The sequence below is a fragment of the Haliotis rufescens genome, unplaced genomic scaffold (genome assembly GCF_023055435.1).
Source record: "Haliotis rufescens isolate VD_foot unplaced genomic scaffold, xgHalRufe1.0.p SCAF_34, whole genome shotgun sequence".
In the NCBI taxonomy this organism is placed as follows: domain Eukaryota; kingdom Metazoa; phylum Mollusca; class Gastropoda; order Lepetellida; family Haliotidae; genus Haliotis; species Haliotis rufescens.
Window position 1 is genome coordinate 625,345 of NW_025964046.1, and position 20,573 is coordinate 645,917.

At 36.9% G+C, this 20,573-nt stretch overlaps 1 protein-coding gene across 1 annotated transcript in view; it reads right to left on the minus strand.

Moving 5' to 3' along the window:
* The window catches only part of LOC124126274, a 35,419-nt gene extending 15,504 nt beyond the window's left edge, over positions 1-19,915 (minus strand). Inside the window, exons 1-6 of the mRNA XM_046489664.2 lie at positions 19,789-19,915; positions 12,182-12,250; positions 11,134-11,457; positions 10,123-10,161; positions 2,822-3,175; positions 631-660 (exon numbers count right to left, since the gene is read on the minus strand). Of these exons, the coding sequence (XP_046345620.1) occupies positions 631-660; positions 2,822-3,175; positions 10,123-10,161; positions 11,134-11,457; positions 12,182-12,239 (805 nt within the window). The 5' untranslated portion in view covers positions 12,240-12,250; positions 19,789-19,915. The remainder of the gene's footprint in view (positions 1-630; positions 661-2,821; positions 3,176-10,122; positions 10,162-11,133; positions 11,458-12,181; positions 12,251-19,788) is intronic.
* Positions 19,916-20,573: the final 658 nt, after the last annotated feature.

Genomic DNA, 20,573 nt, shown 5'->3' on the forward strand with positions numbered 1-20,573 from the left:
AAATCAGTCAAGGCTATTAAGTTCTATGGAACAGACACCATCATTCAGTGACATTTCTCAATTCCAGAGTAAAGTTGTTCTTCACAAGTGTTTGTGCTACTGAGATTATTGATTACCGTATTCGACGTCATAAGCGCCGAGGGCGCTCTCAAAATTAGAAATAGGGGTCTCTTATTAGAATATTATTTTGGTGGAAAAAAACAGAGTTGAAAGATAAATTTCGTGGATTATGCTGACAGCCTGAACTGTTTATATACGACAGATATATTTTCAAGAATTTAATTGTCCATAATAAAGGGTGCATATAACACAGGAGTGCGTATTATTAGAGCGGAGCGCTTATTACGTCGAATACGGTAGTTCACTTTAAAATTACATGTTGTCAATGTTTGAAGAACACTAAGATGACCACACAACCTTGCTGTTTCCTTTACATTATATCAGCGGCCTGGTATCTCTATGGGCTAACAAGGGCAACAGCCCGGGCTAGCACAACATGGGTTAAATGTCCAGAACCTGTATCAAATTGGGCTTTTCTCCAACATGGAGCGAGGATGCTGTGAATTACTGGAAGTGGCATCAAACTGTACACCATTTACTCCTTCATTACACCTAACTACACACACTTACCTGGAAGAGGAGACGTCGTGGTACTGTCACCTGGATCAACCAAAGAAAAAGTGGTGTGATTTAAATATTAGCATGAACATGTCTCAAAATTATTTTTATGAATTATAAGGAAAGAATGTAACTTTTGTTGAAAATAAACTAGTGTCCAAAAGAAACGATACCACCTGTTTGCAACGACATAAAAGAAAAACTAAACAATGCAGAAGTTTAGGATTGGTGTTATGCTTTTGAGAAATCCTTTCACAACATCTGTACAAAAATTTCATTTCAATAAAATCTGTACAACCAATATGACAAGCCTTTAAAGATGGGTGGGGTCGAAAAATGAACATTTCGTTAGAGCACTGATCACAGAAACAACGGGAAATGTCACAGCACACGTCTCAAAGTCAAGTCAGTAGCGGGTATGTCCACCGTGAGCATCAATACATGCCAGAACACGCCTACGGACTGATGACGTCAAACGTCTGATGACGTTGGGAGTGATGCGTTGCCATTCCTCGAGGAGACATCGTTCCAAGTCCTGGACGTTGACTGGAGGCACACGGCGACGTCGGATTTGCCGATCGAGGTGATCCCATAAGTGCTCGATGGGATTCATGTCCGGTGAACATGCGGGCCATGGCAAAACCTGTACGTTGGCGTTGGCAAGGAAGTTCTGTGTCAATCTTGCTGTGTGTGGCCTTGCATTGTCATGTTGGAAAAGGAGTCCACGAGGATGTTGCTGAATAAAGGGCACCACAACAGGCCGTAGGATGTCATCAAGATAACGCTGTGCATTCAGGTTTCCACGAATTACGACAAGCATCGTTTTGACGTCACCATATTTGCCACTCCAAACCATTAACCCTCCACCTCCAAACGGCCGGACCTGTTGGATACAGTTAGGCGCCAAACGTTCACCAAATCGTCGGTATACAAGCTGCCGTCCATCGTTTCTGAAGATGAGGAATCTGCTCTCATCAGAGAACATAACACGTGCCCAGTCTCGCCGTTGCCAACGTCGAACTCGCCTGGCCCAGATCAGTCTGTTGTTCCGGTGTCGAGGCGTCAGGAGCGGTCCGCGGTAGGGATGACGTGGACGGATACCATACTGCCGTAGTCTCCTGTAGACGGTCTGTCGACTGATCCTGTGCCCCAGTGCTGTAGCCGCTGTGGACGTCGCTGTTACGGTGCGGTTCCTCAGGTGTAATACCCGGATGTAACGATCTTCACGGGGCGTGGTTACTCGTGGTCTTCAACTCCTGGGCCTGTCTGACGTAACCGCTGCATCAACCTGGTGATAGTGATGCGTGCGCAGCCCAACCTTCTGGCGACGTCGACGTGTGACGCTCCTTGTTGGACCATTCCAACGGCTCTCTCTCTCTCGATGGCTGTCAAACGTGGCATATCTTGTGTTCTTTTTGTTGCTGTGATATCAACGTGTCTGATCAGCCGTTTTATACAGTTTTTCTGCACGTGCAGAACATGCTAGAGAGGGAAATGTCACTTTCACGAAATTTACGTTTTTTCCCGGAAGTGATCACGTGTTCCAGGTATTTTTTATCGACTATGCTGTGTTTGGGATGTGCAATACGAATTGGCATGTTTTCATACTTGACAATTCACTTAGTAAAAAACAATTTTGAAAATAAGTTGGTATCATTTCTTTTGGACACTAGTTTATGTTATTGTTATGGTACTTAGATTATGGATTAGGATTTATGATCGAAATAAAATACACGTTTCTTTTAAATGGCATTGTTAGACTCGATTGACTTTCCCTTCTAAACAAATTACACTTAGGTTGTTTCGTATGTGGAACCAATATTGCCAAACTTGAATATTTTATTAGAGTTGTTATACCATCTGCTAAATAAGGTTTCCCCTAGTTAAAAGGGACAAAGATGTTCTGACAATGTTTATATTTAACGCATCAGTCAATCGGGACTCGTGAGTAACATGGATGTAAAAGTCTCGAGCTCCATTCGACCACGTAACGCCAGGGAATATGTGCTCGGACCTTCTCCGTCTCTAGTGGCAGGAACTTCTGCCAGTAGTTCAATCCCAACCATTTAAGCGAGTATTCCTTTATGACCTTGATGACGTCAGAGCACCACCTTGGTGGTGCTCTAGTTATTAAAATATATCTACTCAGGTCATATAAGCGAGTATTCCTTTATGATTATGTTCTTCATATCCACTGACTTACCAGCTGCTCTAACGATGATGGAGACAGTGTTACTTGGCTGCTCTACCAGATGATTGCCACAGTACCACGTGGACTGCAGGTGTGGGCGCGCCACCATGGTGATGCTGTGTTCACTGCTGTTGACGCTGACGTGGTGATGAAGAATCGTTGTTCTGTTGTTGTCGTAAGGATTCACTAGCAGAAGTGTTCCATTGTGAAAGGTCACGGCAAACATGGTGTCATTTCGAATCCAAATCACTTCGAAATCCTCCGTCTGTGACAGGCGAGTAGCATTCTCAGCATCCAAAATGCAGCTCATTGTTAAGTTCCTACCCTCGAAAATTTCTTCCGGCTTGACTTCAAATGTTATATTTCCTATCAGGTGAAAAGAATGATGTGTTAATGTACTTTGAAAACCCATTTCAACGAACAAATATTTATCAATGATTATGTGTGATTAGGACACACAAAAATAACTAGAGGTTACTAGGTTTGTGTGTTTTGGAAGGGAAATATATGTGTTAGCAATAAAAAGTTAGTTTTATGATTTAAACATATGTCATTTCGAAAAATCAAATAGATTAGGCACAAGTGACACTCTTATGAGGCCTTCTTCTACATGTATTTCATTATTTTGTTATATGTGAATATATGTACAGTGCAGAGAAATTATACACAAGTAATGCGAATAGCTACACACACGCATAGACATACACGTACACACACACATGCACGCAAGCATATACACGTACACACATACACGCACACACATACACACACAGACATGCACATACACACACATACACAAACATGAACATACAGACACATACACACGTACACATACACACACGCACACATACACGTACACTCAGACATGCACATACACATACATGCACATGCACATACACATACACGCACACACAAACACACACACAGACATGCACATACACACACATACACAGACATGCACGTACACACACATACACGTACACAGACATGCACATACACACACACATACACATACACACATACATGCACATACACACACACATACACGCACACACATACACACACAGACATGCACATACACACACATACACAGACATGCACATACACACACATGCACATATACACATACATACACGCACACACGTACACACACGGACATGCACATACACACAGATGCACACATACACACATACACGTACACACATACATGCACACACACATACACACACAGACATGCACACACACATGCACATATACACACACATATACAGACAAGTACATGCACACACACACATACATGCACACACATACACACACAGACATGCACATACACACACATACACAAACATGAACATACAGACACATACACACGTACACATACACACACGCACACATACACGTACACTCAGACATGCACATACACATACATGCACATGCACATACACATACACGCACACACAAACACACACACAGACATGCACATACACACACATACACAGACATGCACGTACACACACATACACGTACACAGACATGCACATACACACACACATACACATACACACATACATGCACATACACACACACATACACGCACACACATACACACACAGACATGCACATACACACACATACACAGACATGCACATACACACACATGCACATATACACATACATACACGCACACACGTACACACACGGACATGCACATACACACAGATGCACACATACACACATACACGTACACACATACATGCACACACACATACACACATAGACATGCACACACACATGCACATATACACACACATATACAGACAAGTACATGCACACACACACATACATGCACACACATACACACACAGACATGCACATGCACACACATACACGTACACACATACATGCGCACACACATACACACATACATACACACACATATACAGACATGTACATGTATACACATATGCACATGCGTACACACACATACATACACACATACACACATGCATATACACACACATACACACACATGCACATACAGACAAATACATGCACACATACACACACACATATATAAAGGTTATCACGCGAGTGTGTTTGGGGATGGCAAATATCCTGCTTTAGGAATAAACATTGTATTTAGCGAGCCTTGGCGAGCTACATACATAGTGTTTATTCCTAATAACCTCTTTATCATATAATGTCATTCTTTAATTCTATGCTTCAAAATCGCTTTCCCTCTGTCACAAACATTACCGAAACATTGCTGGAATGCGTGCATTAATATTTATTACGTCACAGGGTAAGTGATGAGTCAGTCGGACAGTGACAGTAGCAATTATAGTTCCAACTGAAATCTGTTTCTTATACAGTGGTGAAGCAACATATACGCAAAACCACACTTGTTTTTTAATTGCCTTTCGCGGCAATCCATCGTTCTGTCCGCTAGAGTAACTGCCCTTTGTCAAAGGGAAGCTACTCTAACCCTAGTCTATGAGACGTCCCGGCCACAGTCAGACGTTGTTGACAGTCGGTCTGTCCTGTCATAACGTTAAGAAGTGTAGTCAGATGTACACACAGCGACAAAACGAAACAGGGTAACAATTCAAAGATATTTCGGCCAAATCCAACTATTTTAATTTGTGGAGAAGGTTTCAAGCCGCAGAGGTCTACAAGCACACATATGGCTACTGATCCCGCTTGGCTAGGCCTTGTGCCCTCGCAAAATTGTTTCGAAATTTATATGTCCAAAGTTGCCCAAACTTATAAAATGCCTTAGCTTCGTCACAGTCAGACACTGATTTTAAGTATATTAGACTGTTCTTTATATAATGATAGCAATTATCCCTGTAGTTTATCCAGATTCTCGATGGTTAATTCTGACTCGATCGCCGAATGACGAGGGCGACGCCATGTTTGTTTATAAACAGTGAATGTAGTCCCTACTTGACCTTTGATATTTGCATCTCTATCCGCATATGACCCCAACGGATATCGTTTTTATCCGATCCTGCCGAGAAACCTACCCAGTATATGATAAACGCATATACACATATACATGAGAAACATACATTTATACTTATGCAAGGGTACATTTGTTACAGATAATTAATAATACAACTGCAGTTAATAAAATGCTAGACATTTTAAATTTAAGTAAAGGGTGGGACATATAGAATATTACCAAACTGCGATAATTACATGGAATGTTATTGTTTTACAATAATAATTATTCTTATACAAGGGTCCTCTAGTTGAAGTTTATAATACGAAAGTTGTAAATACAATGAGAAACATTTTGAATTTAAGTAAAGGGCGGGAACTAAAGAATCAATAGTTTCTCTTATACAAGGGCACATTTGAGCCTTGCCGAGATATATACATTGAGTGTATTCCCAATACAGGATATTTACCATCCAAAACACACAGGCGTGAATACTTCTTTTATGACAAGCTGCGACAGTGCTACATTCTGTATGCTAACAAGGTATTCTCATCTCTCACAAGCTGTACCAAAACATTGCAGATTTTCCTCAAGTAATACACATCACAGGGTCACATCTCTATCCCGTTTGTCGCCTGGGTTGCTGAAGACCGACTGTAACCCGGATGTTCACGGGATCGGGGGTAAGGAGGATGAACTATCGTGTAAGCAAAATTCAATGGTGAAACACGCAACTAACGAGGAATTGCTCACGCACGTCTCGCCAGTAAGGAAGATATTATCTGACACTGTGAAACTCCGTTAATCAGAACAGTAACCGTGTCCAGATTAAGGGGGTTAATTGCAGTAGTTTTTAAAAGAAGGGTTCAAACACAGGCTCATGATATAGTCGGAGTTGTACAATCGACTCTGCTTTATGCAGAGATTTCTGTTGGATATAGAAAGGATTTTGTCGCTTTGTTTTCCTTCGTAAATAATCAATTGTCAAACATTTGACACAAATAAAGGCTCAGTGATAAATCTATTCGTCACCACTCGTATTTTTCCGTACCCTACAAGAAGGTTCGTCCCGCTCCCGAAGCCGACATGCGTCGAAAAGGCGGAAGCCAATCAGAATGCGCGTCAGGATATGGGTACTTCGGTCAATATAATCCCGTCTATTCAAATGTATTTGGGCATTATATGTTGTTTGCGGGAAAATGTCGGTTGTCAATACTACAGTGTGTACGGAGTGTGTTATACAAATTGGTGTTCCTTGTAGGCCCATGCAGGATGTTGGATGTTGGTTACATTCAGGAAACGGCTCGTTTGACTGTGGCATCCATTCATTTGAGCTATAAGTAGACTTGGTTTTCCAAAACTACAGTCAATGAAATATCCCTTCTTATAAAACAAGAGTTGAAAAATGAAAAGAAATAGCCACCATCTGACGTGGGCGTATCCACCATCTAACATGGGCGTATCCACCATCTAACATGGGCGTATTCACCATCTAACATGGGCGTATCCACCATCTGACATGGGCGTATCCACCATCTAACATGGGCGTATCCACCATCTGACATGGGCGTATCCTCCATCTGACATGGGCGTATCCACCATCTGACATGGGCGTATCCTCCATCTGACATGGGCGTATCCACCATCTAACATGGGCCTATCCACCATCTAACATGGGCGTATCCACCATCTAACATGGGCGTATCCACCATCTAACATGGGCGTATCCACCATCTAACATGGGCGTATCCACCATCTAACATGGGCGTATCCACTATCTGACATGGGCGTATCCACCATCTAACATGGGCGTATCCACTATCTAACATGGGCGTATCAACCATCTAACATGGGCGTATCCACCATCTAACATGGGCGTATCCACCATCTAACATGGGCGTATCCACCATCTAACATGGGCGTATCCACCATCTAACATGGGCGTATCCACTATCTGACATGGGCGTATCCACCATCTAACATGGGCGTATCCACCATCTAACATGGGCGTATCCACCATCTAACATGGGCGTATCCTTTTTCTGCGCCGCAGTTTCGTTTATTTAAATTGCTACACATACGTTCTGACCACACAGACAGTGATACACTGAGTTGCGTTAAACAACCAGCATTTTGTTCTTACTTTATACCATATTTACACTTTATTGCTTGTAAAACGTGAGTGAGTGAGTGAGTTGATGAGTGAGTGAGTGAGTGAGTCGGTCTGTGAGTCAGTCAGTCAGTCAGTCTGTGAGTCAGTCAGTCTGTGAGTCAGTCAGTCAGTCAGTCAGTCAGGATGGCAGTCAGTCAATCAGTGAGTCAGTCTGTGAGTCAATCAGTCGGTCACTCAGTCAGTCAGGCAGTCTGTGAGTCAGTCAGTCTGTGAGTCAGTCAGTCAGTCAGTGAGTCAGTCTGTGAGTCAGTGAGTCAGTGAGTCAGTCAGTCAATCAGTGAGTGAGTGAGTCAGTCAGTCAGTCTGTGAGTCAGTGAGTCAGTCAGTCAGTCAGTCATTCATTCAATCAGTGAGTCAGTCAGTCAGTGAGTCAGTCAGTCTGTGAGTCAGTCAGTCAGTCAGTCTGTGAGTCAGTCAGTCAATCAGTGAGTGAGTGAGTCAGTCAGTCAGTCTGTGAGTCAGTGAGTCAGTCAGTCAGTCAGTCAGTCATTCAATCAGTGAGTCAGTCAGTCAGTGAGTCAGTCAGTCTGTGAGTCAGTCAGTCAGTCAGTCTGTGAGTCAGTCAGTCAGTCAGTCAGTCAGTCAGTCTGTGAATCAGTCAGTCAGTCAGGTTTCAGGCCGCGTTTAGCAATATTCTAGCAATATCACCGCGGGGAACATCAGATATGGGGCTCATGGGTACAAAATGTGAATCTCCTTCTGATATTACAAGCCGTGACAACGTTGGAATATTACTAACAACAACGTCTCTCTCTCTCTAACGTCATGGGTACCCGGGACTAATTCTAACCCAATATATAGGAACTATTAGTACATATTTTAGATTGTTTTGACGGGTCTAATATGACGTATTAGGTCACATTTGACGAACGGCGTGACACAATAATCACTGTCTCAGTTTGACGAGTAAGCAGGTTGGGCTCAACAACACTTTGAACATTATTTAACTTACATCACAGCGCGTCAGATATTTTTGAGAAAGTCATGCAGATCTTAGACGTATATCGGGATTCAAACCCAAGACCAATGGCTCGTTGTGTCTCCAGGCAGGAAAATCTGCACAGCGAATTACGACGCCCCGAATTAATTGGCACAGGTGAGGTGAGGTGAAATGGGGTTTAAAGTCGCGTCCAAGATTATTGCACTTATATAGCGACGTGCGTGTGCACAGTGTGTCTGCATGCACGTGTGTATGTGTGTCTGATTGTACTAGTCCGGACTTATGCCGATCTGTAGTTGCCCACTGAACTACCATGCCGCAGTTTTACATGAATACCCCATTCAGACACAGTATATTGACTCCGAGCCGATCAGTCCTTGTTTTAGCTCCGTAATGACGAACGCCAGACAGGGTAACAACAAGTACCATCATTTAACGTATTTTTGTATGACGCGGCAGGGGATCGAACCCAGAACCTTCCGCTTTCCCGGCGGACGTTCTACCACTAGACCACGGAGGCGGTCCCCATTGGCACGCTGCTTTGAACATCAATTCAGGTATACCAGTTTAGTGATACAGTGATTTAGTTGTTGAAGCTCCCGATGGGTATACGTTTTGTTATGTACGCTGTTTGCGCGCGTATGTACCCCGAGTGACCGATTAACAAAAGAGTTATCTTCAGGGACACCGTGACACCTAGCCGACGACGTAAACACTTCCAGAGTTATCGCCCTTATATTACAATCGGAAATGCTCGTTAAAGTTCGCTCAGCTGCCTTTTTACAGGTGTTCTGTTTCGTGAAAATGTATGATCAACATACAATAACTTTGTAAACAGGGCTGATTGACGGGATGTTTCAACTTACTGCCTGCATATTTACGTTAAGAGACGAAGAACGTTTAGAACATACTAAGACACCACTTAAACGGGTAGTTTGCGGTTTGATATGTACCATATTATTATCAGTTAAGTGTGTAATTATCCATAACCCCATGCAGAAATACCTAAGATTTAATTTTGAGGTTTTTCATATTAATTTGGGGGGGGGGGGGGGGGGGGGGGGGGTGTATTTGAACAGCGCCATGACGTCAGCCCATTATGACGTAACTCAAATTGTGTAGTTTATCGCAGGATAAAGTATAGTCGGTATCTTTAAACTTTTAGCAATACAACTATAAAAATGAAGATATATTGTCATGTATATGGTGCGCTCGTGGTTAGTATACCCAATCTGAGAAAGGTGAGGGTACTGTACCTTTAACTGGCATAACGGTCTTCGTCATTGTCCCACCATCTGGAAGTGGAGAACAACGGGCTTATTGTGTATCTCTGTGATGCAATAACGTTCTAACAATCAGCTCACATCCATGGTATCAGTCGTTGCAGATTCCAATATATAGAGAATCTCACCCGAGTGTCTTTTGATACCAAATATTTCAACACGAGCTGATAAAAGTGGAAAAATTCCGAGGCTTGCCGAGGATTTTTGACACTTTTATCAATGAGTGTTGATATATTTCGCCGTTCGGTGTAAGATTTTATTGATCATCCAACATCAGTCTTCCAACTTTTTCAATTTGTAGACAGTAATTAGCACTGTCTTCGGTGAAAAAAGTACTGCTAACAGCTTCAGTAGCAGAGCCATTAGTGATGTCATTTGATTGTGACGTCATGGTAACCAGTGACGTCACAATGGTCTGCAAAGCATTGTGATGTAATTTCACAAGCGATATCTCCTGTGGGAGCCAGTTTTGGATGATAAATCTTTTTTCCAAACTATTCTAGAATCATATGTACACCACATCCTACGCATTGCATATACTGTGGTTGTCAGCAAGCGAAATGAAAATATAACATCTGGCATCAACCTTTGATCCTGTAAAACCCTTGTTGTGAAAGTTATCCGAGAGATAAGATTGAAAAGAAATGGCAACAAGACTGAAACAGTAGGAGTGAGTGAGTATGGTTTTACGCCGCTTTTAGCAATATTCCAACAATATCACGGCGGGGGACACCAGAAATGGGCTTCACACAATGTACCCATGTCAGGAATCGAACCCGGGTCTTCGGCGTGACGAGCGAACGCTTTAACCACTAGGCTACCCAACCTTCCCGAAACAGTAGGAAACATCCCTCAATGATATCGTACCAGCATGACGCCAAGTGTCCCTGACGACGTTAAACAACATTCACTTCGTTCAATCCCGTCAATAAAAGAAGTAAGGAGAAGCATCTTGTATTGAGTGGCGTTTTCCATGTTACGTACCCGACAGACACACTTCGTTGCTCCAATCCTCCTCCTCCTCCTCATCATCATCATTATCCCCGCATCTCCACTTGGAGCTGATAGCTGTGTCCGCTGGTTCAGAGATGTTTACATAATGGTCGCGCCAGCCAGTGTACATACGTACCTTACCCATGAACGAACTATCGCTAATGTATGCGTGAAACCAGTTTGTCCTAAATACTATCGTGTTGTTAAGTTTCCAGTAGAACGAAATCTGAGGTGTCCATCCGTCTTTTGAACAATGCAAATAGATCCAAGCAGGACTGGCATCTTCAGACTTGAAGCCTTCCAAAAGAAGCTTACCTGACGAAAAACATCCCGTAATTAAAATTACAAATGAACAATTATGCTGCAAAAGGACAATTCTTATGGATTTATCTTTCAATGTACACATTCCTACTCGTTCCTATTACAGTAGTAGTTTATTTTGTTAATACGTTACGTGAAGCATTCATAAACAAATGATGTTTTTGAAAAGGGACAACAATGCAGTTTTAGTGAATCTCATAGCCGGTATATGCTTGAGAAAAAAGACAATATTCTAAACAAGTCGTTTCACGACGCATGCTTGATGTTCTGAAAAATATGTGTCTCAAAATCTTTATCTCTTCATTATTGTTCCTGTATGATTTTAATAATGCACCTTTCCATCTCCAAAGCCTCCAACCGCCGCCTTTAGCAATATTCCAGCACAACGTTCACACAATTTTATGGATAACAACTTCTTTAATACTGTAAAAAGCGACGTTTCGGTATAGATCCTTATACCGTTGTCAAGCAAGTATAAGGATCTATACCGAAACGTCGCTTTTGACAGTATTAAAGAAGTTGTTATCCAAAAACTTTGTCTACGTTGTCATCCGTCAACTTCTAAGTAATGCCTATCAAACAAAAAATATTTCAACAATATCACGGCGGGGACACCAGAAATGGGCTTCACACATTGTGCCCATGTCGGGAATCGAACCCGGGTCTTCGGCTTCCCTATCACCCAGGTATTATTAAGAGCTGAAGCACACATACTTACTGTATGACTGACGGACAAGAACAAGACAGATTACTGCAAGATTTGCAGCCCACATCATCGAGGCGCACACTGCAATATATTAAAGTGTCAGGGGTGACAAAGGTACGTGTAGTATGGTTCAAAGTGTAATGTGTGCTTCTACCTACGTAATAAGCTTAAAACATCAATACATAGATATTCTATATCTAACCAAACAAATAAGTTATGCTATTTAACATCCTATAATACTGGGGTCCACAAACAGCTGATCCTGGAATGAGCAAGGGGCGCAACTCTATTCTGCGATTGCGGCGATCCTTAGATCCTTGCCTATCCTTGCCGTTCTCAGCAATATTCCAGTTATATGACGCAGATCTGTAAATAATCGAGTCAGGCAGGCCAGTGATTGATATCATGAGCATCGATCTCTACAATTGGGGACGATGACATGTATAAAACAATGCTGACACTGATACAGTTCATATGACATCGATGCAATTAATATCACATTGATGCAATCTATATCCCATTGATGCAATGTATATCCCATTGATGCAATCTATATCCCATTTATGCAATGTATATCCCATTGATGCAGTCTATATCCCATTGATGCAATCTATAACCCATTGATGCAATCTATATCCCATTGATGCAATCTATATCCCATTGATCCAATCTATATCCCATTGATGCAATCTATATCCCATTGATCCAATCTATATGCCATTGATGCAATCTATATCCCATTGATGCAATCTATATCCCATTGATGCAATCTATATCCCATTGATGCAATCTATATGCCATTGATGAAATCTATATCCCATTGATGCAATCTATATCCCATTGATGCAATCTATATCCCATTGATCCAATCTATATCCCACTGATGCAATCTATATGCCATTGATGCAATCTATACCCTATTGATGCAATCTGTATGCCATTGATGCAATCTATATTCCATTAATAAAATCCATATCCCATTAATACAATCTATATCACATTGATGCAATCTATATCCTTTTAATACAATCTATATCACATTGATGCAATTTATATCCCATTTATAGAATCTATACCATATTAATAAAATCTATATCCCATGAGTACAATCTATATCACAATAATAAATCTACATCACACTGATGAAATATATATCCCATTGATACAATCTATATGACATTAAAACAATCTATATCACATTGATGTTATCTTTATCCCATTATTACAATCTATATCACATTAATACAATCTATATCACATTGATTAAATATATATCCCATTAATACAATCTTTATCACATAATACAACCTATATCACATTGATACAATCTATATCATATTAATATAATCCATATCCCATTGATCCAATCTATATCACATTAAAAGAATCTATATCACTTTAATACAATCTATATCACATTAATACAATCTATATCACATTAATACAGTCAATATCACATTGATGCAATCTATATCCCATTAATACAGTCTATATCACATTAAAACAATCTATATCACATAGACTATATCTATATCCCATAATTACAATCTATATCACATTAATAAAATCTATATCCCATTAATAGAATCAATATCACATTGATGCAATCTATATCCGATTAATGCAATCTATATTCCATTAATAAAATCCATATCCCATTAATACAATCTATATCACATTGATGCAATCTATATCCTTTTAGTACAATCTATATCACATTGATGCAATATATATCCCATAAATACAATCTATATCACATTAATACAATCTATATCACATAATTACAATCTATATCACATTAATACAATCTATGTCACATTAATACAATATATATTACATGAATACAGTCTATATCACATTAATACAATCTATATCACATTAATATAATCTATATCCCATTGATACAATCTATATCACATTAAAACAATCTACAACATTGATGATATGTATATCCTATTATTACAATATATATCCCATTCATACAATCAATATCCCCTTGATGCAATCTATATCACATTAATAAAATCCTAACCCCATTAATACAATCTATATCACACTAAAACAATCTATATCCCATCAATGTTATCTATATCCCATTAATACAATCTATATCACATTAAAACAATCTATATCACATTGATCATATCTATATCCTATTTTTACAATCTATATCCCATTAATACAATCTATATCCCATTTATACAATCAATATCACATTGATGCAATCTATATCCTATTAATACAATCTATGTCACATTGATGGAATCTATATCCCATTAATACAATCTATATTCCATTAATACAATCAATATCCCATTGATGCAATCTATATCACATTAATACAATCTATGTCACATTGATGGAATCTATATCCCATTAATACAATCTATATCCCATTAATACAATCTATATCCCATTAATACAATCAATATCCCATTAATGCAATCTATCTCCCATTAATACCATCTATGTCACATTGATGAAATATTTATCCCATTAATACAATCTATATCCCATTAATACAATCAATATCCCATTGATGCAATCTATATCCCATTAATAAAATCCAAACCCCATTAATACAATCCATATCACATATATGCAATCTATATCCTATTAATACAATCTATATCGCATTAATACAATCTGTCACATTAATACAATCTATATCACATTCATGCTATCTATATCCCATTAATACAATCTATATAACATTAATACAGTCCATATCACATTAATACAATCTATATCACATTAATACAATCTATATCACATTAATATAATCTATATCCCATTAATACAATCTATATCACATAAATACAATCTATATGAAATTAATACAATCTATATCACATTAATACAATCTATATCATATTAATACAATCTATGTCACATTAATACAATCTATATCAAATTCATGCTATCTATATCCTATTAATACAATCTATATCACATTAATACAATCTATATCCCATTAATACAATCTATATCCCATTAATACAATCTATATCACATAAATACAATCTATATCACATTAATAAAATCTATGTCATATTAATACAATCTATATCACATTAATACAATCTATATCACATTAATACAATCTATATCACATTAATATAATCTATATCCCATTGATACAATCTATATCACATTAAAACAATCTATATCACATTGATCATATCTATGTCCTATTATTACAATCTATATCACATTAATACAATCTATATCCCATTAATACAATCAATATCCCATTAATGCAATCTATATCCCATTAATACAATCTATGTCACATTGATGGAATCAATATCCAATTAATACAATCTATATCCCATTAATACAATCAATATCCCATTGATGCAATATATATCCCATTAATAAAATCCAAACCCCATTAATACAACCTATATCATTTAAATGCAATCTATATCCTATTAATACAAACTATATCACATTAAATGCAATCTATATCCCATGAATACAATCTATATCCCATTAATGCAATATATATCCCATTAATACAATATATATCATATTAATACAATCTATATCACATTAAAACAATCTATATCACATTGATGATATACATATATATCCTATTATTACAATCTATATCACATTAATACAATCTATATCCCATTAATACAATCTATATCACATTGATGCAATTTATATACCATGAATACAATCTATATCACATTAATACAATCAATATCACATTGATGCAATATATACCCATTAATACAATCTATATAACATTAATACAATCTGTATCCAATTAATATAATCTATGTCACATTAATACAATCTATATCCCATTAATGTAATCTATATCCCATTAATACAATCTATATCACATTAAAACAATCTATATCACATTGATGCAATCTATATCCCATGAATACAATCTATATCACATTGATGCAATATATACCCATTAATACAATCTATATAACATTAATACAATCTGTATTCAATTAATAAAATCGATATCACATAAGTACAATCTATATCAAATTAATACAATCTATATCACATTAATACAATCTATATCACATTGATGCAATCTATATCCCATTGATTATATCTATATCCTATTATTAGAATCTATATCACATTTATACAATATATATCCTATTAATACAGTCAATATCACATTGATGCAATCTATATCCCATTAATGCAATCTATATCCGATTAATACACTCTATGTCACATTGATGGAGTCTATATCCCATTAATACAATCTAAGTCACATTGATGGAATCTATATCCAAATAATACAATCTATATCCCATCAGTACAATCTATATCACATATATGCAATCTATACCCTATTAGCACAATCTATATCACATTGATGGAGTCCATATCCCATGAATACAATCTATATCACATTGATGCAATATATATCCCATTAATACAATCTATATCACATTAATACAATCTATATCACATAAATACAATCTATATCACATTAATACAATCTATGTCACATTCATACAATATATATCACATTAATACAGTCTCTATCACATTAATAAAATCTATATCACATTAATATAATCTATATCCCATTGATACAATCTATATCACATTAAAACAATCTATATCACATTGATGATATGTATATCCTATTATTACAATCTATATCCCATTAATACAATCAATATCCCATTGATGCAATCTATATCACATTAATAAAATCCTAACCCCATTAATACAATCTATATCACATATATGCAATCTATATCCTATTAATACAGTCTATATCACATTGATGCAATCTATACCCAATGAATACAATCTATATCACATTGATGCAATCTATATCCCACGGATACAATCTATATAACATTAATACAATCTATATCACATTGATGCAATATATATCCCATTAATAGAATCTATATAACATTAATACAATCTATATCCCATTAATAAAATCGATATCACATAAGTACAATCTATATCACATTAATACAATCTGTTACATTAATACAATCTATATCACATTCATGCTATCTATATCCCATTAATACAATCTATATCACATTGATGCAATATATATCCCATTAATACAATCTATATCACATTAATACAATCTATATCACATAAATACAATCTATATCACATTAATACAATCTATGTCACATTCATACAATATATATCACATTAATACAGTCTATATCACATTAATAAAATCTATATCACATTAATATAATCTATATCCCATTGATACAATCTATATCACATTAAAACAATCTATATCACATTGATGATATGTATATCCTATTATTACAATCTATATCCCATTAATACAATCAATATCCCATTGATGCAATCTATATCACATTAATAAAATCCTAACCCCATTAATAACATTTTTTCACATATATGCAATCTATATCCTATTAATACAGTCTATATCACATTGATGCAATCTATACCCAATGAATACAATCTATATCACATTGATGCAATCTATATCCCACGGATACAATCTATATAACATTAATACAATCTATATCACATTGATGCAATATATATCCCATTAATAGAATCTATATAACATTAATACAATCTATATCCCATTAATAAAATCGATATCACATAAGTACAATCTATATCACATTAATACAATCTGTTACATTAATACAATCTATATCACATCCATGCTATCTATATCCCATCAATACAATCTATGTCACATTAATACAATCTATATCCCATTAATAAAATCGATATCACATAAGTACAATCTATATCACATTAATACAATCTGTCACATTAATACAATCTATATCACATTCATGCTATCTATATCCCATTAATACAATCTATATAACATTAATACAATCTATATCCCATTAATACAATCTCTATCACATAAATACAATCTATATGAAATTAATACAATCTATGTCACATTAATACAATCTATATCACATTCATGCTATATATCCTATTAATACAATCTATATCACATTGATGCAATATATATCCCATTAATACAATCTATATCACATTAATACAATCTATTTCACATAAATACAATCTATATCACATTAATACAAACTATGTCACATTAATACAATATATATCACATTAATACAATATATATCACATTAATACAGTCTATGTCACATTAATACAATCTATATCACATTAATATAATCTATATCCCATTGATACAATCTATATCACATTAAAACAATCTATATCACATTGATGATATGTATATCCTATTATTACAATCTATATCCCATTAATACAATCAATATCCCATTGATGCAATCTTTATCCCATTAATAAAATCCCAACCCCATTAATACAATCTATATCACATATATGCAATCTATATCCTATTAATACAGTCTATATCACATTGATGCAATCTATATCCCATGAATACGAATCTGTATCACATTGATGCAATCTATATCCCACGAATACAATCTATATAACATTAATACAATCTATATCACATTGATGCAATATATATCCCATTAATAGTATCTATATAACATGAATACAATCTATATCCCATTAATAAAATCGATATAACATAAGTACAATTTATATCACATTCATACAATCTGTCACATTAATACAATCTACATCACATTCATGCTATCTATATCCCATTAATACAATCTATATGAAATGAATACAATCTATGTCACATTAATACAATCTATATCACATTGATGCAATCTATATCCCACGAATACAATCTATATAACATTAATACAATCTATATCACATTGATGCAATATATATCCCATTAATACAATCTATATAACATTAATACAATCTGTCACATTAATACAATCTATATCCCATTAATACAATCTATATCACATAAATACAATCTATATGAAATTAATACAATCTATGTCACATTAATACAATCTATATCACATTCATGCTATCTGTATCCTATTAATACAATCTATATCACATTAATACAATATATATCACATTAATACAATCTATATAACATTGATGCAATCTATATCCTATGAAAAGAATCTATTTCCCATTAATACAATCTATATCATATTAATACAATTTATATCACATAGATGCAATCTGATCAGATTGATGCAATGTATATCATATTGATGCAATCTATATCCCATTAATACAATCTTTATCATACTAATACAATCTATATCCCATTAATACAATCTATATTATATTAATACAATATATATCCAATTAATACAATCTATACCATATTAATACAATCTATATCCCATTAATAAAAACTATATCATATTGATACAAGTTGATACCAAGTACGTTAAAAGAGTATTTTGTTGTAGAAATGCGACATGGTATCTCAATGGGCTGGCACTATTGAACCGGCAATCGTTCGGATCAGCACACACACACACACACACGCACACACACCACAGAAGCACAAACACCACACACACGCACTCTTTCACTTACACACGCACACACCAAACACAAACACACACGCAACACATTCCCATCCATACACCAAACACCACACAATATGTATGTAATCTTGAATCCCAAGTTGAACCGCATTTCACCTCACCGCAGATATTTAACATTGAAAAATGTCGGAAATCAAATGCACCTACCTCGGAAATAACAATACACCTGATGCTGTCATATCCCACAACTGAATAGCCTTTATAAGGAACTGCTATGAGAACCAGTGGGATGTTTCGCGTCCTTGTTTAGCAGGGCGGAAAGGCTGTGTCGCCCACACATCAACCAGGAAGTGTATCACTATCGTCAGTGAGGTCATGTGTGTGGACACAACTATTGTTAATCACTTCGCCAAATATCATCCGTGGGTGGTTAATATTGTGTTTTGTTTAACGGCGTACTTAGCAATATTTCAGCTATATAATGGCCGTCTGAAAATAATCTGCGCCAGACAATCCAGTGATTGACATCATGAGCATTAATCAGCTTAATTTGGATACGATGACATGCATCAACCAAGGCCGGGTTGGATACGATGACATGCATCAACCAAGGCCGGGTTGCTGAAGATGAATTCTAACACGGATCTTCAAGGGGATTGATTATATTGCTACCAGGGACCACCGATGTCCAGTCTTCTCAGAGTTGTGTCCCTTGTGGTTATGGGTTGGCGGTGTTAGGTTGTTAGCAGGGGGCACAGGAGGGCCAGTCTTCTCAGAGTTGTGTCCCTTGTGATTCTGGGTTGGCGGTGTTAGGATGTTAGCAGGGGGCACGGGAGTGCCAGTCTTCTCAGAGTTGTGTCCCTTGTGATTCTGGGTTGGCGGTGTTAGGTTGTTAGCAGGGGCAAAGAGAGGGCCAGTCTTCTCAGAGTTGTGTCCCTAGTGATTCTGGGTTGGCGGTGTTAGGTTGTTAGCAGGGGGCACGGGAGGGTCAG